Source organism: Rana temporaria, chromosome 2 (assembly GCF_905171775.1).
Source record: "Rana temporaria chromosome 2, aRanTem1.1, whole genome shotgun sequence".
In the NCBI taxonomy this organism is placed as follows: domain Eukaryota; kingdom Metazoa; phylum Chordata; class Amphibia; order Anura; family Ranidae; genus Rana; species Rana temporaria.
Window position 1 is genome coordinate 493,365,018 of NC_053490.1, and position 26,006 is coordinate 493,391,023.

The following is a 26,006-nucleotide window of genomic DNA, read 5'->3' on the forward strand; positions in this document are numbered from 1 at the left end:
AATACTTACCTTGGAACGAGGTGTGAGCACTGTGATTGGCTGGAGCGAAAATGTCGTCACTCCCGCGCATGCACGCGGGAGACTTCTTTCCGGCAAGGTCCGGCAGCCTTACAGGTTTAGGAGATATTCTTTATACCTACAGGTAAGCCTTATTATAGGCTTACCTGTAGGTTAAAGTGGTAGTACAGAGTTTACTACCACTTTAAATAACCAATTCTATATTTTTTTCGATTGTTCGGTAACTACCGCATTTTTCTTATGCGGTGTATTATCGCACGTATCGGTGGTTAAGGGTTGTTTAATGTAATTTCCTTATAACATTTTACGTTATAACATGTTTATTTTTATTTAGCAAAAAACTTTTTTAATCAAGCATTTTACAGTAATCTGTGTTTGGAGGCATTGAAATTTGAAATACCTTCTCAAATGTATGTCTCCTGATGCTTGGTAATCCAAGCTGTGTCTTTTTCATGTGGATCTGTTGCCTGAAAATAGCTCTTAAAGCGGATGTCCGCTGAAAAAAAAAAAAATATTACAAGTCAGCAGCTACAAATACTGCAGCTGCTGACTTTTAATATCGGCACACTTACCTGTCCTGGAGTCCAGCGCCGTCCGCAGCAGAGGATGAGCGATCGCTCGTCACTCTGCTGCCCCCCCCCCGCCATCCTCGGTTAGGGAACCAGGAAGTGAAGCGCTCCGGCTTCACTGCCTGGTTCCCTATGGTGCATGCGCGAGTCACGCTGTGCCAGCTGATTGACTCCCGCTGTGCTCTGACGGGAGGTGACGTCCTGCCCGCAGACTGTGGCCGGAAGTGGGTGCAAATACCGGTCTTTAGACAGGTATCTGCACCCCCCTCCCCCCTGAAAAGTGTCAAATGTGACACCGGAGGGGGGAGGGATCCGATCAGCAGGGGTTTCACTTTAGGGTGGAGCTCCGCTTTAAGCTGCGTTGCGCTCCTTTACTAAATCCATCCTGTCCTCAATCCCACGAAAACTCCTCCCTGCCACTGGATGGAGCTCCTCTTCCTGGGAAATTGATAGCCAGCACCAAACAACCCATTTGATGTAAGCCGAGGGTGTGTCTTGATGTCGGCCTGACATCATCTGCGCAGTATACAGTAAATATCTCCTAAACCACGCACGTTTAGGAGATATTTACAGTACCTATAGGTAAGCCTCATTCTAGGCTTACCTATAGGTACAACTTGCAAAGAGAGGCTTACAACCTCTAAGATTTCTTGGCTGTCTCTATAGGATTAAAGTCTGGAGACTGACTAAATCACCCCATGACCTTGAAGGGGTTGTAAAGGTAAAAAAAAAAAGCATCCTTTACCTTCAGTGCAGCCCTCCCTCACTTACCTCATCCTTCAATTTTGCTTTTAAATGTCCTTATTTCTTCTGAGAAATCCTCACTTCCTGTTCTTCTGTCTGTAACTCCACACAGTAATACGAGGCTTTCTCCCTGGTGTGGAGTGTCATGCTCAACCCCTCCCCTGGAATACAGGAGAGTCAGGGCGCTCTCTACATTGCAGATCGAGAAAGAAGCTGTGTGTTAGTGGGTGTCCTGACTCTCCTGTAGTCCAAGGGAGGAGGCGAGCACGACACACTACACCAGGAAGAAAGTCTTGCATTACTGTGTGGAGTTACAGACAGAACAGGAAGTGAGGCTTTCCCCGAAGAAATACGGACATTTACAAGCAAAATGGAAGGATGAGGTAAGTGAAGGAGGACTGCACTAAGGTAAAGGAAGCTATTAAGGGAAATCATTTTTTACCTTTACAACCCCTTTAATGTGCTTCTTCTTGAGTTACTCCTTTGTTACCATGGCGGAAAGTTTTGTGTCATTGTCATGCTGGAAGACCCATCCAGGGGCGGACTGACCATTGAGTCACTCGGGCACTGCCCGAGGGCCCCATCCGGGTTGCCAGGCTCAGTAAAACCAGAGACAGTATGTAAAAATCTGTGTTTTTTTTAGATCTGTCCCTGATATGTCCGAAAATTACATGCTTTTAATGTGAATATCACAAGATTTTAGCTGCCCGCCTCTGCACTACCTCCTGGCGTGGTGGCCATCTGTAAGCCAGAGGGGCCCCATACTCTTCTATTGCCCGGGGGCCCCCATGAGTTGTCAGTCCGCCCCTGGACCCATCCAACAACCATCTTCAGTGTTCTGGCTGAGGGAAGAAGGTTCTCATCCAAGATTTTACAATACATGGCCCCGTCCATTGGCCCCTCAATGTGGAAAACGTCGGCCTGTACCTTTAGCAGCGAAACGGTCCCGAAGCATCATGTTTCTACCTCCATGCTTGACTGCAGGGATTGTGTTCTTAGGGTCATAGTCAGCATTTTTCTTCCACCAAACACGAGTTAATGCCAAAAAGTTCAATTGTGATCTCAACTGATCACAGAACTTTCTCATAATCCTTCTCTGAATCATTTAGATGTTCATTGGTATGACTGTACATGTCCTTTCTGGAGGAGGGGACTTTGCAAGTTTGGAGGAAGAAAAATGTTGCCAAGCGACAGCCAAGAAACCTTAAAAATTTAGAGAAGATCTGTAAGAAAGAGTGGAATAAAATCCTTCCTGACATGTGTGCAAACCTGGTCACCAACTACAAGACGTGTCTTACCTCTGTGCTCGCCAAATAAGGTTTCTCCACCAAGTACTCACTGAACTGCAACTTAACTGCTTGCCGACCAGCCGCCGGCAGGTCGGCTCTGCTGGGCGAGAGCACGTAGCTATACGTCATCTCGCCGAGCAGCCAATAGGGGCGCGATTACTAGTAAAAAAAAAAAATATTAAGAAAAATGCCATAAAACTATCCCCTATTTTGTAAACGCTATAACTTTTGCGTAAACCAATCAAACACTTATTGCGATTTTTTTTAACGAAAAATATGTAGAAGAATACATATCGGCCTAAACTGAGGAAAAAACGTTTTTTTTATATATTTTTGGGGGGATATTTATTATAGTAAAAAGTAAAAAATAAAAAATATTATTTGTTTTCAAAATTGTCGCTCTATTTTTGTTTATAGGGCAAAAACTAAAAACCGCAGAGGTGATCAAATACCACAAGCTCTATTTGTGGGGAAAAAAAGGACGCCAATTTTGTTTGGGAGCCACATCGCACGACCGGGCAATTTTCAGTTAAAGCGCCGCAGCGCCGAATCGCAAAAAGTGGCCCGGTCATTTGGCTGCATAATTGTTCGGGGCTTAAGTGGTTAAATACTCAGACCAGCCTATCTGACACCAACAACCATGCCACATTCAAAGTCACTTAAATCCCTTTTGTTCCCCATTCTGATGCACGATTTGAACTTCAGCAAGTCGTCTTCACCACGTCTGGATGTCTAAATTGAGTTGCTGCCATGTGATTGGCTGATTAGCAATTTGTGTTAACAACTAATTGAACAGGTGTACCTAATAAAGTGACCAGTGAATATATATATATATACACACACACACACACACACACACACACACACAGTGGATACACAAGTCTACACACCCCTGTTAAAATGTCAGGTTTCTGTGATGTAAAAAAATGAAACAAAGATAAATCATTTCATTACTTTTTCTGCCTTAAATGTGACCTATAAACTGTACAAGTGCCCTTTCACACCTGCGGACTGTATGTCTGCTTTTTTCATCCATCCGTTTTCAGATGAAATACGGACATACATGTATCTCTATGAGATCGCGGGTGTCAGCGTATGAACACCCGATCTCATCGGTCGCCTCTATGCTCCATTTCTGCAGTCGAAGGAAAATCCTATTTTTCCATCCGTCTGCAGAGCGGATCGGGTATACACGGACAGACGGTCTGTGATCATCCGATCCCTGCATAGGGGAGAGCGGAGATCTGAAAGGGTGGTCCCTTCACAGTGTGCGGGGACCGCCCTGTCATCTGCCAGCTCAGTGGGGATCAGCGGAGCGATCCCTGCTGAGCAAGCGGATAGAACGGTACGGATCCTCACGGGATCCATACATGGGAAAGGGCCCCAACTCAGTTCAACAGCAACCTGAAATATTTAAGGTGGTGGGAAGTAAAAATAGAAAACTAATAAAACACTGTCCATATGCTTAGAGAGATTATTTTATATATATATATATATATATATATATATATATATATATATATGCTGTTTAACCACTTCAATGCAGGGCTTTAACCACTTAAGGACCGGACCAATATGCTGCTAAATGACCCAAGGGGTTTTTACAATTCGGCACTGCGTCGCTTTAACAGACAATTGCGCAGTTGTGCGACGTGGCTCCCAAACAACATTTGCGTCCTTTTCTTCCCACAAATAGAGCTTTCTTTTGGTGGTATTTGATTGCCTCTGCGATTTTTTTTTTTGCACTATATACAAAAATAGAGCGACATTTTTGAAAAAAAAAAACAATATTTTTTACTTTTTGTTATAAGAAAAATCAAATAAACTAAATTTTAGTCAAACATTTAGGCCAAAATGTATTCAGCCACATGTCTTTAGTAAAAAAAAAAAATCGCATAAAAAAAAAAAAAATAGCTACCTAGCGGGAACAGCGACACTAATACAGCGATCAGAAAAATGATCGCTTAGTGACACTGGCAATAGGGAGTGAAAGGGTTAACTAGGGCGGTGATCAAGGGGTTAAAACTTTATTAGGGTACGGGGCTACCCTGGACCTAACACTAACTGCCTGTCACACTGACACTAAATGCAGTGATCAGTACATATATGATCACTGCATTCAGTGACACGGTGACGGGGGTGGGTGGGTGATCGCAAGGGGTTAAATGTGCCTGCGTGTCCTGGTGTCAGTGTAGTGTTGTGCAGACTCACTGTGTGATGTGATCTCTCCTCAGCGGCGGTTGAAAATACCGCCGAGAGGAGAGATCACATCACTTCCCTCTTCCTGTGTTTACACAGGAGGAGGAAGTGACACGCAGGGGGAGCGCGCGGATTGGCCGAGAGCGATCCGGAGGGGGCAAACAAAAACGAACAGCCGCCCCCTCATCCCGGATCGTTCGGATAGCCACGGGAACTGCCGCATGTACCGGGGGGGGGGGGGGGGTCCCACGTCTAGGCAGGCACGTACAGGTACGTTGATGTGCCTGTCCGTGCCATTCTACCGACGTAAATGTACATGCGGCGGTCCTTAACTGGTTAAAACCCACCTCCATACCGGGCCTATTCTGGCACTTCTCTCCTACATGTACAAATCATCATTCTTTTGCTAGAAAATTACTCAGAACCCCCAAACATTATATATGTTTTTTTTAGCAGACACCCTAGGGAATAAAATGGCAGTCATTGCAACTTTTTATCTTGCACGGTATTTGCGCAATAATTTTTCAAACGCCTTTTTTTTTGTAAAAAAAATGGTTTCATGAATTAAAAAATAACAAAACAGTAAAGTTAGCCCAATTTTTTTGTAAAATATGAAAGATGAGGTTATGCCAAGTAAATAGATACCCAACATGTCATGCTTCAAAATTGCGCACACTCATGGAATAGCGCCAAACTTCGTTACTTAAAAATCTCCATAGGCGACGCTTTAAATTTTTTACAGGTTACCAGTTAAGAGTTAGAGAGGAGGTCTAGTGCAATAATTGTTGCACACGCTCTAACGCACGCGGCGACACCTCACATGTGTGGGTTGAACGACGTTTACATACGTGGGCGGGACTTACGTGTGCGTTCGCTTCTGAGCGCGAGCTACCGGGGACAGGGGCAGTTTAATATTTTTTTATTTAATTTTTATTTACACTTTTTTTTACATTATTTTTTTCTTCGATCGCTTTTATTCCTATTACAAGGAATGTAAACATCCCTTGTAATAGGAATGGTTCGTGACAGGTCCTCTTTAAGGAGAGATGCGGGGTCAATAAGACCCCACATCTCTCCTCCAGGCTGGAAAGAATGAGATTGTGAAAAAAAATTCACAGATCTCATTCTTACTAGCTGTAATTGCGTTTTTTTTACTAACGTGTACCCAGGCGTGGCGACATCACTTCGCGCTCGGGCCTCCGACGGTCATAGAGATGACTGGTGACCATCTGGTCACCAGCCATCTCTATGCCTCCAATACGGCACACGGCGATCATCTCTCCGGGCCCCCGATGGCACGGGAGAGCCCCGGAGAAGCACCGGATGGTGGTGGGAGGGGGAGGATGTCCCCTCCCGCCGCCTATAAGAACGATCAAGCGGCGGAACCGCCGCTATGATCGTTCTTATGGTGCGCAGGATCACTGCCGGAACAAAATTTTATTTCAATGATGCCTCTAAGTGCAGGCATCATTCAGATATCACCGCACAAAGTATAGGGCGTCATATGACGTCCACCCGGGATAAGAGATCCCCTTTTTGGACGTCATATGATGGCGTGCAGTTTTGAAGTGGTTAAAGTGGTTGTAAACCCTCGTTAACAACTTAAAGCGGGGGTTCACCCTAAAAAAAAATTCTAATAATACATGGACCGACCTAGGAGACGGCCAGTATGCTGTTTGTGTTTTTTTTTTCCCAACATACCTGTATAGGGTTATTTTCGGCCCCCGGCTTTCCCTCGGGAGTGTGCGCTCCTAATCACAGGCTGTGATTGACGTGCTTCTGACCGGCGCATACTGTGCGTCACGAGTTGCCGAAAGAATCCGAACGTCGGTGCGCATGCGCCATATAGAGCCGCACCGATGTTCGGCTTCTTTCGGCAACTCGTGACGCGCAGTATGCGCCGGTCGGACGCACGTCAATCACAGCCTGTGATTAGGAACGCCCACTCCCACGGGGAATATTGAGTGACAGGGGAGAAACTGCTGCCAGACTAAGGTAAGGATCGCCAATAATAATAAAAAAAAAAACAATGGATTAATTATTGTCTCTGCCTGCTAGTTTAGTTGAGCCAAAAGCCAAAGTTTAATGCTACAGGTAAGCCTATGTTAAAGCTCAGAGAGCTCAAACAACCGTGCCATCCACCTTGCAGACACTGGTAAAAAGCTGAAGTACTTCCTGTATGGGAGGGGGTTATATAGGGGATCACTTCCTGTCTAAAGACCTTTAGTCTACCAGTGTCCATTCACCTGGAGATGTAGTATTACCCAGCAGGTAATGAATATTAGCCTAACTCTGAGTCCCATGATGTATGAAAAAGAAATAAACATCTCTTAAAATTGCACTGTTTAGACGATATTCTAGCGAGCAGCAGCCGGTGACAGCGCATACCCGTGCAATTCCTTCAGAGCTCTGTGCTGAGGCCACGACTCCCGTGTGCGGGAGTGACATCACCGCGGCTTGGCCGCAGCCTGCAAGCCAGGAAGCAGGTTCATACTAGCACATTATGCCTTTAACTTGCAGAAAGAGGTTTTTTTTGTGCTGTTTTTTTTACCCAACATTTACTACTGCTTTGAAATGGTGCTTTAGTATAGGAACATACAGGGTATCCAACCCTGCTCCTGGTCTGCAGCTTGCTTCCTGTCTATTAGACATCAAACAGTGGATGGATCACAATTCCCTTAGTCTAAATGCTAAAAAGACAGAAATTCTCATCTCTGGACGTATTGATCCAGCTGTCTTTCTGGGAAAATGGCCTACGAGCCTTGGGCCGTGTCCTGTTCCAGTGAATCAAGTCCGCGTCCTGGGGACAATCTTTGACTGCAATCTGAATTGGATACCCCAAGTCAATCAATGTATCCGCAACGCACTGTATTACATCAGGTGTCTGAGAAAGGTCAAGAATCTGTTTTCTCAGTACCACCGGAAAGTCTTGGTTCAATCTCTCGTCAACTCCCGAATTGACTTTAACAACATTGTGTATTTGGGTATGCCTCTAAAGTGGCTGAGGAAAATCCAGCTCGTCCAGAACCAGGCCGCTAGACTAATCTCCGGCCTAAATAGGCGGGAGCATATTACCCATACCCTGCGATCACTGCACTGGCTCACTGTGGTAGATCGCGTTGAGTTTAAGGCTCTTTGTCTTGCCTATCGCGCTTATCATGGGACGGGCCCGCAATATCTGAATTCCTTGATAACGCGATATGCTCCTGCACGAGCACTTAGATCACTAACAGCTGGTCTTGTCACTTGCCCATCTGCCCGTTTGCTTACCTTTGGGGGCAGACGCTTTTCTGTGAGGGCAGCGGCTCTATGAAATAGTCTCCCTGTTTCCATTCGGTCTCTCCCCTCTATTATGTCCTTTCGTAAAAGGCTAAAAACTTGTTTTTTTCAGGAAAAGCAGGCAGAGTCATGTTAGTTCTCCCTTTTGTTCCCTGGTGATCTGTTTTTTATTTTTTTGCTCTCCTTTTTTCTTTTCCTTCTATTTCTTTCCCTCCTTGACTTGATTTATCCATTTACAGTTATGTCTTCTGCGCTTAGACACTGCCCTGACGGGTCAGTATTTGGCGCATTATACATTTATTAAATCAATCAATCAAATCAATCAATCAGGTGGCCTTAAAATATTGTATAACTGAAGTAAAAAAAAATATTTGTCGTTTTGGCGGTTTATATTTTTAGTAAACAATCCATTCTGCACACCTTTAGCGCTTTTCCAGTGGGGTGCCTGGCCCATGGCGATGCTGCAAAATACACATGGAAAAACAGCCAGCACACTGCATAATTCTACCAGTTCTGCACAAAAAGGATGATTTTACCAGTCAAGTACAAAAATGCATAGGTCCATTCATTTAATTACAAAAAAGCCTCATCCCACCATTTCATGTACAAAAAACAGAACATCAACAATTTGGTAGAATTATGCTGTCTGTACTTGAACTTTAGAATGTATGCCCTCAGAAAAAGTTTGAAGTTTTTTCTTGTGTGCCGGATAGTGGTTTATTTTGGAGAGATTCACTTTTTCTACTTGCCTTCTACTTTCCTATTTCACGGGGGCAGAAAGTGATGGAAAAAAGTTTGTTATTATCATAAAAGTAACAAAGAGGAAAACTTCCAATGGGTTTTTATGGGGCGCTGGGAAGCTGTGTTTGACATAATTAACCCTGTCTGTATTGTGTTGGCAGATATCATCATCATCAAGGCATTTTCGCCCACACTATCGCTGCTCCCGAGATATTTTCTCTTTTTCGGACCATTCTCTGTAAACCAGGGGTGGCCAACCAGTGGCTTGCGGAGCCCTCTGATGTGGCCCGCGACCTCCAGCTCTGGAATGGTGGATTGGCAGGCCCAGATCACAGGTTGCTGACCCGCCATACCACAGAATCGGTGTTGTGATTGAAGCTGGTGGTAGAGGAAGAAAGCAGCTGCAGAGCAGAGCCCATAAGCCGATGCTTCCTCTACGGCGCCGGCTTTTGCCACAAGTGGAGTCTATGGCAAAGTTCAACTAACCCGCAGGATAGACACAGGTGCACTACGCTGCACCCGCGGTATGGGTAAACCGCAGCACATCAGTGTGAAAGCAGTCTTAGGCCCTTTTCACACGATCAGCCTGACCAAATGGGACCCTCAATTCACCTCTATAGAGCGACAGATGTCTGTTTATACCCGCCTACCTCCAATCCGAAAAACAGAAGGGAATTCGTCCCCTTTCATCTGGGCGGATTGGAGGGCCTTAAGAGTAGCCGTTACCTGTCATCCGCCCGCTCCACTCATTGCGGCCCTCGACTGGTTACCAGGTTGCTTAAGTGGCCCTCGCTCTTCAAAAGTTTGGGCACCCCTGCTGTAAACCCTAGCGATGGTTGTGTGTGCGTGGAAATCCCAGTAGATCAGCAGTTTTTGTAATTCTCAGACAAGCCCACCAGACTTGAGTATAAGCCTAGGGTGTCCATCTGCATGCCCTAACTGTGCCTCACTTTGTCCATGACTAGACTGACGTTTAACATGGGAGTCTATGGAAGGGGTGCCCGGCTTTGGAAAAAAAAACACGGTGCTCCCCGGCCGTAGGTCCCCCAGACAGCAACAAACTCTGCACACTTGTAGAGGAGAAATGGCCAGCCGTTACCAGGTCCCCAAAGTTCGGGAGATCAGGTGACTGATAATAAGCCGAGGGGGGCATTTTCAGCACAAAAAAACGTGCTGAAAAACTCGGCTTATACTCGAGTATATACGGTACATGACTGAATTAATGTTTTATACATCTGCCTGTACTTTTTCTTTAGTGAATGAGCTCACTGTGTACCATACACCGAAATCTATATACAGGTACATATTTATATATACTGTATCTGTCAAAGCTGTTGCCTTTTTGTATCCTGCTGTCAAAGTGGTAGTAAAGTCAACATTTTTATTTTTACCTACAGGTAAGCTTATAATAAAGCAAAAGTAAAATGAACATGGACGGTTTAGGAGATATTCTAGCGAGCAGCAGCCGGGTACAGCACCAGTGCATACCCGTGCCATTCCTGTAGAGCTCTGTGCCAAAGCCATTACTCCCGTGCACATGTCTGGGAGTGACGTCATCACAGCCTCGGCCATTCAAGTGGCCACAGCCCGCAAACATGGAAGCAGGTCCATACTAGCACATTATGCCTTTATCTTTTAGAAAGATTTTTTTTTTTTTACCCAATGTTTACTACTGCTTTGAATTGGTGCTTTAGTATAGGAACATACAGGTGGCCCTAAAGCAGGGGTCTCCAAACTTTCTAAACAAAGGGCCGCATTACTGTCCTCCAGACTTTAAGGGGGCCGGACTGTGGCCATCAGGAGTACAAAATCCCCCATCATTGGTGTCATTGGACCCCATCATTGGTGTCATTGGACCCCATCATTGGTGTCATTGGACCCCATCATTGGTGTCATTGGACCCCATCATTGGACCCCATCATTGGTGTCATTGGACCCCATCATTGGTGTCATTGGACCCCATCATTGGTGTCATTGGACCCCATCATTGGTGTCATTGGGAGAAATTCTGCCCCATCATTGGGAGGAATTCTGCATCATTGGGAGGAATTCTGCCCCATCATTGCGAGGAATTCTGCCCCATCATTGGGAGGAATTCTGCCCCATCATTGCGAGGAATTCTGCCCCATCATTGCGAGGAATTCTGCCCCATCATTGCGAGGAATTCTGCCCCATCATTGGGAGGAATTCTGCCCCATCATTGGGAGGAATTCTGCCCCATCATTGATGTCATTGGGAGGAATTATGCCCCATCATTGGGAGGAATTATGCCCCATCTTTGGGAGGAATTCTGCCCCATCATTGGTGTCATTGGGAGGAATTCTGCCCCATCATTGGTGCCAATGAAAAAAAAAGGACCCCAAGGGCCGGATAAAATCAAGCAAAGGGCCACATCTGGCCCCCGGGCCGCAGTTTGGAGACCAATGCCCTAAAGCAGGGGTCTCCAAACTTTTTACTTCGAGGGCCACATTCTATATTTTACACATATTCGCGGGCCGGAAAAATTATTTATAAATAAATCCACAGTAGAACAAGAATAGAATAGAATTTGACTTACTGCTGACAGCAGGACTGGATGGTGCTCCTATATTCTTTGCTGGCACCTAAACGCTGGAGCATCATGCAGCAGGGCTAAACTTCCAGCGTGCATGAGGCTTTACACCCATGTCCCCATCAGTCTCCCCATTCATCTGTGTCCCCATCAGTCTCCCCATTCATCTGTGTCCCCATCATCTGTGTCCCCATCCATCTGTGTCCCCATCCATCTGTGTCCCCATCCATCTGTGTCCCCATCCATCTGTGTCCCCATCCATCTGTGTCCCCATCCATCTGTGTCCCCATACATCTGTGTCCCCATCAGTCTCCCCATTCATCTGTGTCCCCATCATCTGTGTCCCCATCATCTGTGTCCCCATCATCTGTGTCCCCATCATCTGTGTCCCCATCATCTGTGTCCCCATCATCTGTGTCCCCATCATCTGTGTCCCCATCCATCTGTGTCCCCATACATCTGTGTCCCCACCCATCTGTGTCCCCACCCATCTGTGTCCCCACCCATCTGTGTCCCCATCCATCTGTGTCCCCATCCATCTGTGTCCCCATCAGTCTCCCCATTCATCTGTGTCCCCATCATCTGTGTCCCCATCAGTCTCCCCATCTGTGTCCCCATCCATCTGTGTCCCCATCAGTCTCCCCATCTGTGTCCCCATCCATCTCCCCATTCATCTGTATCCCCATTCATCTGTGTCCCCATCATCTGTGTCCCCATCAGTCTCCCCATCTGTGTCCCCATCCATCTGTGTCCCCATCTGTGTCCCCATCCATCTCCCCATTCATCTGTATCCCCATTCATCTGTGTCCCCATCATCTGTGTCCCCATCATCTGTGTCCCCATCAGTCTCCCCATTCATCTCCCCATTCATCTGTGTCCCCATCATCTGTGTCCCCATCATCTGTGTCCCCATCCATCTGTGTCCCCATCAGTCTCCCCATTCATCTGTGTCCCCATCATCTGTGTCCCCATCCATCTGTGTCCCCATCAGTCTCCCCATTCATCTGTGTCCCCATCATCTGTGTCCCCATCCATCTGTGTCCCCATCATCTGTGTCCCCATCATCTGTGTCCCCATCCATCTGTGTCCCCATCCATCTGTGTCCCCATCCATCTGTGTCCCCATCAGTCTCCCCATTCATCTGTGTCCCCATCATCTGTGTCCCCATCCATCTGTGTCCCCATCCATCTGTGTCCCCATCATCTGTGTCCCCATCCATCTGTGTCCCCATCCATCTGTGTCCCCATCAGTCTCCCCATCTGTGTCCCCATCCATCTGTGTCCCCATCTGTGTCCCCACCCATCTGTGTCCCCATCCATCTGTGTCCCCATCCATCTGTGTCCCCATCCATCTGTGTCCCCATCAGTCTCCCCATTCATCTGTGTCCCCATCATCTGTGTCCCCATCCATCTGTGTCCCCATCAGTCTCCCCATCTGTGTCCCCATCCATCTGTGTCCCCACCCATCTGTGTCCCCATCCATCTGTGTCCCCATCAGTCTCCCCATTCATCTGTGTCCCCATCCATCTGTGTCCCCATCCATCTGTGTCCCCATCAGTCTCCCCATCTGTGTCCCCATCCATCTGTGTCCCCATCAGTCTCCCCATCTGTGTCCCCATCCATCTGTGTCCCCATCAGTCTCCCCATCCATCTCCCCATTCATCTGTGTCCCCATCATCTGTGTCCCCATCCATCTGTGTCCCCATCCATCTGTGTCCCCATCAGTCTCCCCATTCATCTGTGTCCCCATCATCTGTGTCCCCATTAATCTGTGTCCCCATCAGTCTCCCCATTCATCTGTGTCCCCATCATCTGTGTCCCCATCAGTCTCCCCATCTGTGTCCCCATCCATTTGTGTCCCCATCAGTCTCACCATCCATCTGTGTCCCCATCAGTCTCCCCATCCATCTCCCCATTCATCTGTGTCCCCATTCATCTGTGTCCCCATCATCTGTGTCCCCATCAGTCTCCCCATTCATCTGTGTCCCCATCATCTGTGTCCCCATCCATCTGTGTCCCCAGTCTCCCCATCTGTGTCCCCATCAGTCTCCCCATTCATCTGTGTCCCCATTCATCTGTGTCCCCATCATCTGTGTCCCCATCCATCTGTGTCCCCATCAGTCTCCCCATTCATCTGTGTCCCCATTCATCTGTGTCCCCATTCATCTGTGTCCCCATCCATCTGTGTCCCCATCAGTCTCCCCATCTGTGTCCCTATCCATCTGTGTCCCCATCAGTCTCCCCATCTGTGTCCCCATCCATCTGTGTCCCCATCAGTCTGTTTCCCCATCCATCTGTGTCCCCATCAGTCTGTTTCCCCATCAGTCTTCCCATTCATCTTTGTCCCCATCATCTGTGTCCCCATCCATCTGTTTCCCCATACATCTGTGTCCCCATCACTCATCAGGCTATCCCCACAAATTGGTGTCCCCATTAGAGCCCCCCCATCATTCATCCGAGTCTCCCTGCACATTTGTGTCCCCATCACAGCCCACCCCCACCTGCATATTTGTGTCCCCTTCAGAGCCATCACCTCCCCTTCCGCATATTTGTGTCACCATTAGAGCCATCAGCACCCCCACATTTGTGTCCCCATCAGACCCCACAGATATTTGTGTCCCCATCAGAGTCATCACCCCCCCCCCCCCCCACATGTATGTCCCCATCAGAGTCATCAGCCCCCCCCCCCACATTTGTGTCCCTATCAGAGTCTCATCAGCCCCCCAAAATGTGTGCCCCCATCAGTCTACAACCCCCCCCCCCAGAGTGTCCCCATCAGAGTCATCAGCCCCCACATATTTGTGTCCCTATAAGAGTTATCAACCCCCCCCCCACATTTGTGTCCCCATAAGATTCAGCCCCCCCCCCCACATTTGTGTCCCCATCAGAGCCATTTAACCCACCCCCACACAAGTGTATCAGCCCCCCTCCTTGCATGTGTCCAGCGCGTCTCCATCACTGGCTTTGCAGACCTGCTGCACCTCCCGACTCCCGCCCCGCTTGTATTACACACTCGTTACTGGTTAACAGCGAGGCGGGAGGCGGGAGCAGGGAGGCGGCTACGGGTCTGCACTACACCTCATTGGCTGCTGGGATGCCGTGGTCCCAGCAGCCAACAACACAGTGAGACGCCGGAAGGGATTGCGGGACCTGCGCTGCCTATTGCCTGGGGCGAATATGCAGCGCAGGTTCCACAGCTAACAGGTGGATAGGATTCAAGCTGCGGGCCGGAAGAAATGGCCTGGCGGGCCGGATGTGGCCCGCGGGCCGTAGTTTGGAGACCCCTGCCCTAAAGTATTGTATAATTAAAGTCAAAAGCAATTTTTGGTATTTTTGGATAAGGTATGAAGGGTTAAAACACCTAATCAGGTTTATATTTCTAGTAAACAATCCATTCTGCACACCTTCCAGTGGGGTGCCTGGCCCATGGCGATGCTGCAAAATAAAAACAGCCAGCACACTATAAATAAATCTTCAATCTTTTACGGAGGTCACAAATACAAAAATGTAACTACAAAAAGCATAATTCTACCAATTGAAGTAAACAAATATATTCCCACTAATTCTGCACAAAAAGGATGAATTTCACCAGTCAAGTACAAAAATGCATAGGCCTATTATTTCAAGTACAAAAAAACATTCCACCATTTCAAGTACAAAAAAAAACAGAACGTCAACAACTTTGGTAGAATTATACGGTCTGTACTTGAACTTTTTTTGACCTCAGTAAAAGATTGAAGTTTTTTGTTGTGTGCTCGCTATTTTTCAGTGGTTTATATTGGAGAGATTCACCTTTTCTACTTGCCTTGGTGACCACTTCCACTGGGACAGAAAGTGAAGAAAAAAAGTTTGTTATTATCGTAAAAGTAACAAAAGAGGAAAACTTCCAGTCGGGACACCTGAAATTTTCTTCATTTTGAAAAGCTTTCATACAGAGAGGAAAGTAATTATTTGATGCAGATTTTGTAAGTTTGTCCACTTACAAAGAAATTAAGGGTCTAGAATTTGTATCATAGGTGTATTTTAAATCACGGTGACAGAATATCAACCAAAAATCCAGAAAAAAAAACCCATGACAAATGCTTTCAATTAAGTTGCAGTTTAGTGAGTAAAATAAGTATTTGATCCCCAAGCAAAACATGACTTAGTACTTGCTGGAGAAACCATTGTTGGCAGCACAAAGGTAAGACGTTTATTGTATTTGGTGACCAGGTTTTCGCACATCTCAGGAGGGATTTAGGTCCACCCTTCTTTACAGATCTTCTCTAAATCCTTAAGGTTTCTTGGCTGTCTCTTGGCAACTAGAAATTTTAGCTCCCTCCATAAATTTTCTATAAAATTGGGGTCTGGAGCCTGACCAGGCCACTCCATGACCTTAATGTGCTTCTTTTTGAGCCACTCCTTTGTTACTTGGCGGTATGTTTTGGGTCATTGCCATGCTGGAAGACCCATCCATGACCCATATTCAGTGTTCTGGCTGAGGGAAGAAGGTTCTCATCCAAGATTTTACAGTACATAGCCCCTGTCCATTAGCCCCTCAACGGGCAAAGTAGCAAAGAAACAGCCCCAAAGCATCATGAGTTAATTTTGGTCTCATCTGACCACAGCACTTTCTCCCAATCCTTCTTGGAATCATTTAGATGTTCGTTGGCATGACTGTACATGTGCCTTGAGGAGGGGGACTCGCCAGGTTTGGAGGAAGAAAAACGCTGACTATGACCCCAACAAGTACATTAAGGTAATGGAGTGGCCTAGCCAATCTCCAGACTCTTATCCTATAGAAAGCGGGAGCTGAAACTTCGAGTTGCCAAGTGACAGCCAAGAAACTTTAAAGCGTTTGTTAACACCCCCCCCCAATAAAGTTGATATATATATATATATATATATATATATATATATGTATGTATGCCCTCTCTGCGCTGACCACAAAAATCATGGCTGCTGAGCATGACCACCATGGTCAGAGTGTGTCCCTCCGTCATACGATGCCTGCTCTCAGCCCTCCTCTCCCCCCCCCCCCCCCCTCTCCCCTCCTTCCTGTCTGCCATCTCCCTCTCTATCTCCAGCCCGGCCCCTCCCCGCTGCTATTCTTGTAAAAGAAAAACCTAAAATTGTCACTGCCAGCCCCTCTATTAGAGGCTAGCATAGCACACTATGTAAGTTGTTTCGAAAAACAAGTGTTCTAAATACCGAATTTCAGAAGTCTTCAGGCCGGCCACGTGACTCGCGCCCGCTTTACAGCTCTGATAGATGAATTCTACGGGGGGGAGTCGAACAGCCATGTGATCTCCCCGGCTGACGTCAGAGGGAGATCACGGCTCCTCCCGCAGAAGACATCCATCGGAGCTGTAAAGCAGCCGCGAGTCATGTGACCACCCTGAAGACAGCTGAAATTCGGTATTTAGAACACTTGTTTTTCACAACAACTTACATAGTGTGCTATGCCAGCCTATAAAATCAATGCCTTAACGCACACACTTTAAAGTGGAGGTCCACCCATTTTTTTTTTTTTAAAGCCAGCAGCTACAAATACTGCAGCTGCTGACTTTTAAAAAATGGACACTTACCTGTCCAACGCGCCCGCAATGTCAGCAGACGAGGCTGAGCGATCGCTCGGTCCTCGGCTGTTTCCGCTGCCATCCTCGGTGAGGGAATCAGGCAGTGAAGCCTTGCGGCTTCACTGCCCGATTACCTACTGCGCATGCGCGAAGATCGCGGCGTGCTTTCACTGGTCCCCGCTCTCTCCTGGGAACAGTGTTTCGAGCTGCGGGAGTCAGAAACCAGAAGTGGTGCAAATACCTGATACTCTCAGACAGGTATCTGCACCCCCCTCCCCCCTGAAAGGTGTCAAATGTGACACCGGAAAGGGAGATGGATCCAAAAAGCGGAGGTTCACTTTTTGTGTGAACCTCTGCTTTAAGGATTTAGAGAAGATCTGTAAAGAAGAGTGGACCAAAATCCCTCCAGAGATGTGTGGAAACCTGGTCACCAACTACAAGAAACGTCTTACCTCTGTGCTTCCCAACAAGGGTTTTCTCCACCAAATACTAAATCATGTTTTGCTTGGGGATTAAATACTTATTTTACTCACTGAACTACAACTTAATTTATAACATTTGTATCATGTATTTTTTTTCTAGATTTTTGGTTGATTCTGTCTCTGTCATTTAAAATACACCTATGATAACAATTATAGACCCTTCATTTCTTTGTAAGTGGGCAAACTTACAAAATCTGCAGGGGGAGGATCAAATAACTATTTTCCCCACTGTATCATTTCTTTCATCCTGTTGTGTCTCCCAGACAAGAAGTGAAGAGAATCGTCCCAGTTAAAGATTTTACCCATTGTCTACTCTATTATAAAAAATAAAAATAAAAAACTTTAGATATGGTAACCACACGATCCAGGCACCATTTTAAAATGGCACCTAGACTCTGTATCTTCTGTGGTCCCCGTCGGCACTAGCACTGAAATCACTGTTTGTTAATGACAGCCAGGACCCAACCGACGTGATGTCAGCGCGTAGGCTCTACCCCGGGGTAAAGCCTACGTTCTGATGTCACGCCGCCACTTCAGGTTTTCAGGACGGTGGCCATACCAGTAAATTCAGCCGATACTCTGTCTGTCAATGCTGGATTATATTCTGTGGCATTCTTCCGAGTCATCTGACTTCTACAATCTTTTATTTAGTAAATACTACACTATACACAACATCTTTGCGGCTCCGTGTGGGGAGCCATTCTTTAAAAACAGCATCTCGTCCAGATGGCTGCCTCCTGGTGGTGAGAAATGAAAAACTGAATAACGATTTGCCAGAGAGCTTGCAGCTGATTTACATCACATGCTGAATCTGCTGCATTTACCTGGAGCTTAGTGTTTGGCATGTTCATATTGGTAGAGGAGTAGTAGCAATAACGGTTATATCTGTATGTGGTAAAGTCAATTTATTAAGGTGGAAGATACTAAAGTACTATTAAAAAGGGACAGATAAGGGACCAAAATTTTGACTGCTTTATTGGTTTATGTTGCTTCGTGTGCAGACCAGTTACAAATCAATGGGCTAGATTCAGATAGGTAAGCGGATCTTTAGATCCGCGTAACCCATCTCATTTACGTTACGCCGGCGCAACTTTTTCAGGTAAGTGCTTTATTCACAAAGCACTTGCCTGTAAAGTTGAGCCGGCATAACGTAAATCCCCCGGTGGAATTCAAATTCCGCGGGTAGGGGGCGTGTAACATTTAAATCAGGCGCGTCCCCGCACCGAACGAACTGCGCATGCGCCGGCCGCGACTTAATCTCAGTGCGCATGCTCCAAATGACGTCGGTAAATCGTCATGCTTTCGACGTGAACATAAATTACGTCCATCCGTATTTACGAACGACTTACGTAAACAGCGTAAAAAAATTCAAAACTCGGCGCGGGAACGACGGCCATACTTAACATTAGCTACCCCTCATATAGCAGGGGTAACTATACGCCGGAAAAAGCCGAACGCAAATGACGTAAAAAAAATGCGCCGGGCGGTCGTTCATTTCTGAATCGGCGTAACTCCTCATTTGCATATTCGTTGCGTAAAAGATACGGAAGCGCCACCTAGCGGCCGGGCTGGAATTGCAGCCTAAGATCCGACGGTGTAAGTCACTTACACCTGGCGGATCTTAGGGAGATCTATGCGTAACTGATTCTATGAATCCTGATACGCCGTCATATCTCTTTCTGAATCCGGCCCAATGTTTAGGAAATGTTTTTAGTTTATAATCTTTTGTCTGTATACGATTGGTTGCATGAGGTGCAGCACCATTTGTTTTAGGATAAATTAAGATTTCCTCCCAAAATGAATCCCAAGATAGCAAAAGTGATGTCGGATGATCTGGACACATTTGCATTTATTGTAAATGCTCATGCAAGTGAACTTAATGTCATTCGAATTTTTAGCGATTACATGACTGTAATTTTTTTTACTGCCGTTTTAACTAAATTGTATCTTAATCTTATGCTAGCATTTTACCAAAAAAAAATTCCCCACTGTGCATCACATTTATTAAAAGGGAGATAAAGGTAAGATAACGCTCTCCTAAGTACCATTCCACAACATTATATAAAAGTAGCACCAATGTGATATTTTAATTAGTAGACTTTGCTGGTTATAATCTGCAGTAGGAGTGCACACATTATGTATCCACTGCATTGTGTCATTTTTTCTAAATTTGCACTATTTATTCCCAATAATAGCCAATGAAATACAAATATATGTATCCAAATGTGCTACCAAATTAAATCTGTGTCTCCAAAAAAAAAAAAAAAAAAAAGTATAATATGAACAATGTACCAGTCTTCAAAGAGTTTCCGCACTTGTTTACATTTAACAGAGTTAAAAAAAAGTGCGGAAACTTTTTGAAGAAACCCTTCTGTAATTATATAAACGTTATAATGTATGTGCGGAACCCGAGACATCGCTGAGAAAATGCCTGAGACTCAAAAGGATCTAGGGGAGAAAGACTCTGAGAATCAAGTGGTTAATGTGACAGAGGCAGTGAAGTGTGTTACTACCACTCAGGACTAAAGGAAAACTTAAAAGGAAAAAAAAAAAAAAACACCACCTTCGTTGTACCATCTATATTTCTTCAAGCTTTATGTCAATCCCTGCATACCCAATTTAGCATGCGACTTCACCAATTTTAAAGTACAAAAGTAGATTCTTATTGACCGTGCAGCTGATTATCCAAGTCACGACACTACCAAATTACCTGCAGAGATAAACTGGCAATCAAACATGTTCGGTATTCTCAGCACCAGCTTGCACCGGCACATTAGGAGTTTTAATAAGGATGTTACTTTGCCTTACCTTGAATTGCCACGGTAAAGAGAGGCCCTGAAACCGTCTAACATGTTCTGTATTGATATGAACGATGGTGTGTGCTGCTGTGACCTCATACTGCATACAGAAACTTGTTCTGGGTATGTGAGGACCTTCAGCGAGATCCACAAATTCACCAAATCTGGGAAGAAAATTAAAAAATGATGGACGATATAAACACATGAAAATCTAATTTCTGATTAGTAGAGTATAGAACTTTTCTTGTTAGCAAAACAATACTTTAAGTGACAAACCAACATCCGGTGACATTTCTGTAAGGAAACAATAAAATAAAAATGTTTCACCATGGACATTGAGAAGCTTGAAGACAGTACAGACATATCACAAAATAAATAGAAAGAAGTGGCACATAAGATATAGCGGTGGCTTTAACCGCTTAAGGACCGCCTCCTGCACATTTACGTCGGCAGAATGGCACGGCTGGGCACATGCACATACAGGTACGTCCTCTGCTAGTGCCCAGCCGTGGGTCGCAGGCGTGCGCCCGCGACCCGGTCTGAAGCTCCGGGACCCGATCGCCGCTGGAGTCCCGCGATCGGTCCCCGGAGCTGAAGAACGGGGAGAGCTGTGTGTAAACACAGCTTCCCCGTTCTTCACTGTGGCGCCGTCATCGATCGTGTGATACCTTTTATAGGGATACACAATCGATGATGTCACACCTACAGCCACACCCCCCTACAGTTAGAAACACATATTAGGTCATACATAACCCCTTCAGCGCCCCCTTGTGGTTAACTCCTAAACTACAATTGTCATTTTCACAGTAAACAACCGATAAACGCTTATTGCGATTTTTTTTACCAAAAATAGGTAGAAGACTACGTATCGGCCTAAACTGAGGAATTTTTTTTTTTTAAATATATTTTTGGGGGATATTTATTATAGCAAAAAGTAAAAAATATAGTTTTTTTTTTCAAAATAGTTGCTCTATTTTTGTTTATAGCGCAAAAAATAAAAACCGCAGAGGTGATCAAATACCACCAAAAGAAACCTCTATTTGTGGGGGGAAAAAAAGACGCCAATTTTGTTTGGGAGCCACGTTGCACGACCGCGCAATTGTCTGTTAAAGCGAATGCCGAATCGCAAAACCTGGCCGGGTTCTTTATCTGCCTAAAGGTCCGGGTCTTAAGTGGTTAAAGACCATCTCCAGGGAAAGGAACAACCCTTTGAAGTGGGGCAGCCCCCATGCTGCACGGGTTAAATACTCATTTAGATCTAGGTAGGGGACTGGGAACAGCAGTTTTTCTTACCCAATCCTCTGCTCTCCCCAGCAGCGGCACTCTCCTCTACCTTCCCTACACTCGGAAATTGGACTTCCCCTTGGAGTCCTTATGTCCAGTGCAAACCTATGGGCTTTGTTTTGGTCTTGAGGACATGCAACCTCACATGGGAGAAGAGCCGGGGGGGGGGGGGTCTTACAGTCTGGAGCGAGCCTGTGGTAGCGGAGGATAGGGTAAGTAGAACTGCTTTTTTCAGCACCCTAGAACTAAACGAACATATAATCCTTGCAGTGCGGGAGCAGTTCCAGCAGGAGAATTTTTTAATTCCTTGGAGTTCATCTCTAAAAGAAGCACTTATTCAATTACATGTTTTGCATATCATGGGATTATGTTCTTGGGGTTTTTGTTTCCAACTTCTTCACGTTCATTACTCTAGTTCATATAGTTGTCTTTGCAAAGGATGCACCACAGGTGGTATCCGTTTTCCACATTAATCAGAATATTTGTATGCTATGACACAAATATCACCAGTCACTAGGACCTCCTGCTATAATATGCCAGACAAATGCTTTCTTAAATACATGACATTATCAATCCCAGCATGCCAATACCTGGCAACCAAGCACATGCACAGTGAAGGAAACATTACTATTTATTGGGACTGTTTGTTCTTTGCTACATATTTACATGTTTTTGGAGTAGATGTTTGATAATGAATTAATGTTGAGAAAAAGAAACACTATTCAGTGGTTGACAATTATATTTTATTTATCTATTTCTTTGATCACATCCATAGGGCTGCTCAACCTTTGTTCATAAATCTGCTCAACCTTTGTTCATAAATCTGGCTACCTAAAAATGATTTTTTCCAAGAACTGTATGTTCTGTATGTAACTGTACGCTTTTGTTTGGAACATCAAAAGCTGACAAAAGGACAAAAATATGAATAAAAACAGTTTTTTTTAACTCTACGACCATTAGAACTGCCACAACTACCTGGTGGAGGTTTTTGGACCACCACTGGAAACAAACTCCCACAATCCCACTCAACATCCCCTTGCCACTTTTATAATTTTATGACAATACCTGATGTAGGCCTTCCACACAATCTTGTAGCCTCCCTAAGATACATTAGTGATGTATATGACAATGGGAAACTAGAAACCCTTTTCTCGACGACAAAGGAATATAATATATCTGTTTCAATGCATGCAAATCAGCCATTGCCTTGCCCAAACACCCCTAACTTAGGTGGGCGATTCCCTACCCGGCATGGCGTTAACACAAATCTCTATATCGCAACAAAAAAAAAAGGCATTTCACTCTTACAATCTCCTCCAGGAAAAGCAAACATTTGAGAAGTCCCTTCCCATTACCAAGTGGGGATGCGACTTGGGCCTGCAATATACCTCCTCTCAGAGGCAATGCGCACTGAAGACAATATATGGAGCTTCAGGTTGTACCTCCCTTTGGGACCCAACTCAAAAAGTAACCCAACTGTGTTATCTGACCCCTTCGAAAATCTCCACATTCTAACCCCAACTGTCTCCTCTTTGCTGGAGAGGTTGCAGGCTGGAAGGTTCTTGAATACACACCCTATGGAAATTCCCACTGCTACAAGAATTTCGGAAGGAAACCTTTAGACTAAATCCAGACATTGTTCAGTCCCCAACTTCTCCTTCACCCAGCCTAGCCCTACTCAACTCTCTATAGAAAAAACCCACCACTGCGTACAGTACCCTGGAGCCCATGGGCCCACTGTATCATCTCGGTGCATCTCCCTTTGACTATGTCGTTTCTCTGTCTCTTATTTGTTCTGTATACTCCTTATGGCAAATAAGAGAAAATATTTTAAAGTATGATCATTGTGAAGCTCAACAAAATGTTAACCATGTTTTCCCTATATTATCTGATGTTTGCAATGTTCTTAAACTTTTTCTAATGTTCTTAAACTAACTACACTATAACATACTGCCTATTTTGTTTTCTTTCGCTTCAATAGATTATTTGGTTTTCAAAAGGGTATTTTTCACTTTAACAGCTGATATTTTCTTTAGTGACACTAAACTATGGTTTAAAAAAATATATTCTTTTCAAGTATGTAATCTGAACTCAGAAAGGTAGTACCTTCTATTGCTCTCAGCCTGCTTTGAATCTGCAAATTCATTTTCTTTTGCTGTTGTGATCAAACTTCCTGTTAGAAGGTAGCTACATTTGTTGTCCATGGTCCCATTATAAGTAGGAGTGTAGCCACCCTCTCTTTCTCAATCCAAAAATGGACTATTGGATATGTAGTGTGCATAGAGCAGTGCACATAACCATAACTAACGTGCTCTACTTGTTTCACAAAAAATAGAAGTGATAGGGAGGCTTTGAATCTCATGGAGAAATTAAAGGAGGCAGAAAAACACATCAAGAGGTGATTTAATAGAAGATTTCTGCAGGGCCATTAACTAGTGGATGTGTATGGATTATAATTTTTTTTAAAGAAGGATATTGTTCAATGCCACTTTAACATCTGGGTTATTTTTCCTTATGATGCCTTTCAATTCCAGTGGTCACATGATCAAATACAGGGCCTGTCAGAGTCGGTGGCTGACTGATAGTTCTGCAACAGAAATATTTATTAACATATCCACAGCACGGGGAATCAAGCGGAGGAATGTTAATATGGGTACTGTGGACAAAAATGGGGTTCATACCCTCTTTCCTAGCAGTATACTCACTTTACCTTTGCTCCACCATCCATTCAGCTGCCAAGAACAAAGCAAATCCCCTGAACGTCTTGGAAGCATGGGACTCCTTACCTTGTATTACAATGCTGGTGCTTGCTGATCAATCTAGCACTGTTACACAAGAGAAAAGGGAGATTCTGAAGTACTGTGAAGCTGCAACTGCAATTTTTAATTTCCTTCCTTCTAATAACTAAACACAGTGGTCGGGGGCAGTGGCAGAACTACCAACAACAAAGCACTGCTCTGAACAGGAAGTTGTGGCATCGATGCTCAGGCTGAAAGTGTCTTCCACTCACACTTAGATACACTAGTCAAAGAGATGAACAGCTGGAAACCTGTCATCCAGTTGAGAAAATATTAGGGCTGTTACTGATCAAAATTTGTGTGTTCGATTAATAGTTTTTTTTTTAGCGATAAATCGACTAATTTCGATTAATTATAACGCACATACAGATCCAACTACTTTTAGCTGATCTCCTACTTGCAGGCCGATTCCCAGTGCAGCTACCAACCACTGGAAAAATGGATAGCAGGATACAAAAAACACACAAAGGCAGCGCTCATTAGGAATAGCATTAAAACTTTTCTAGTCTTCAAGTAGGTAACAAAATAAATGGAGATAAAATCGATGTAGCTACATAAACTGTAAAAATGGTGCGAGTAATACCAAGCGGTAGCAAAAGCAGTCAAAAAAACATGTAGCCAAGTATGATACTGGTATAAAAATGTGTACAACGATGCCACTGCTGAATCCAGAAGAGGAGAGGTTAACATCAGTCCGTCGGCATGTAGATGTCCCGTGAAGTGAACTATCACAACTCCCAGTGGATGGCTGTAGAATCCCAAGTTGTCACAGGTAAGTGTAACAGTTCTTGCGTGTGGCAGATAGTAAGGTCCCGCCAGCATGCAAATATAAAGGCACAGCAAAGGAGCCCTTCAGATGGACACGGCACCGGGTCTCCGTCAGAACTCCCTGAAGGCCCGGAAGCCGGCGGAGAGGTGAGTACCGATCAAAATAATTTTCATTGATCAAAAAAATTAAAGATTAATCGATGAATTAATAGTTAATTTCCACAGCCCTAGAAAATATTTATTCGCTACAGGGTGAATACTGGATAGACATGCCTACGCATTTCGGCCCTAAGGCCTAATTCATAGCTATGACTAAGGCCTTACAGTCAAATTGCATAAGCGCATTTACCCTGCATTCAGCCTGCAGCAAACTACTATATTTACAACTGGCTGACTTTGGTGTTACTGGCTGTTCATCTCTAACTACTGTACTTCAGTGGTGGAACTACTGCCATAGCAGCCAACGCGACTCCTATGGTACTTCAAAACCCTTCAGACCTTTGTCAGTATGGACCTGCAGACTCAGTGACAGGTCAACCAGTTGCTGCTGAGAGCCAAGCACAGTGGACAGGGCAGTGGTGGAACTACCACCATAGCAGCCTATGCACCTGTTCCATTCAGACCTTTATAAGCATGGACCTGCAGAGGCAGTAACAGTACAAGAAATCGCTGCTGTCTTTTTGCATCGTCTTCCGGGCTCTCCATTGGATAATATCCTCAGTCACAGCTTAGCAGGGGAAGTGAGGTTGGAAGCCTCACTCGTTTCTAGCTCTTTGTTTACAAGTGATAGCAGTAATCAGCTGAGCTGTCACTGTATCTGGGGGTGCCACGTTCTACAGTTCTGGCACCAAGTCAACATGTTGGAGAAAACTGTGCTAAAAGGTCTTATGTTCCCACTAGAAAAAAAAATACAGTCCAGGTACAAAAAT

General features: G+C 45.1%; 1 protein-coding gene across 1 annotated transcript in view; it reads right to left on the reverse strand.

Moving 5' to 3' along the window:
- The window catches only part of MRPL39 (mitochondrial ribosomal protein L39), a 197,818-nt gene that overhangs the window by 24,329 nt on the left and 147,483 nt on the right, over nucleotides 1-26,006 (reverse strand). The window contains exon 8 of the mRNA XM_040338820.1: nucleotides 20,238-20,391. Coding sequence (XP_040194754.1) covers nucleotides 20,238-20,391 — 154 coding nt within the window. The remainder of the gene's footprint in view (nucleotides 1-20,237; nucleotides 20,392-26,006) is intronic.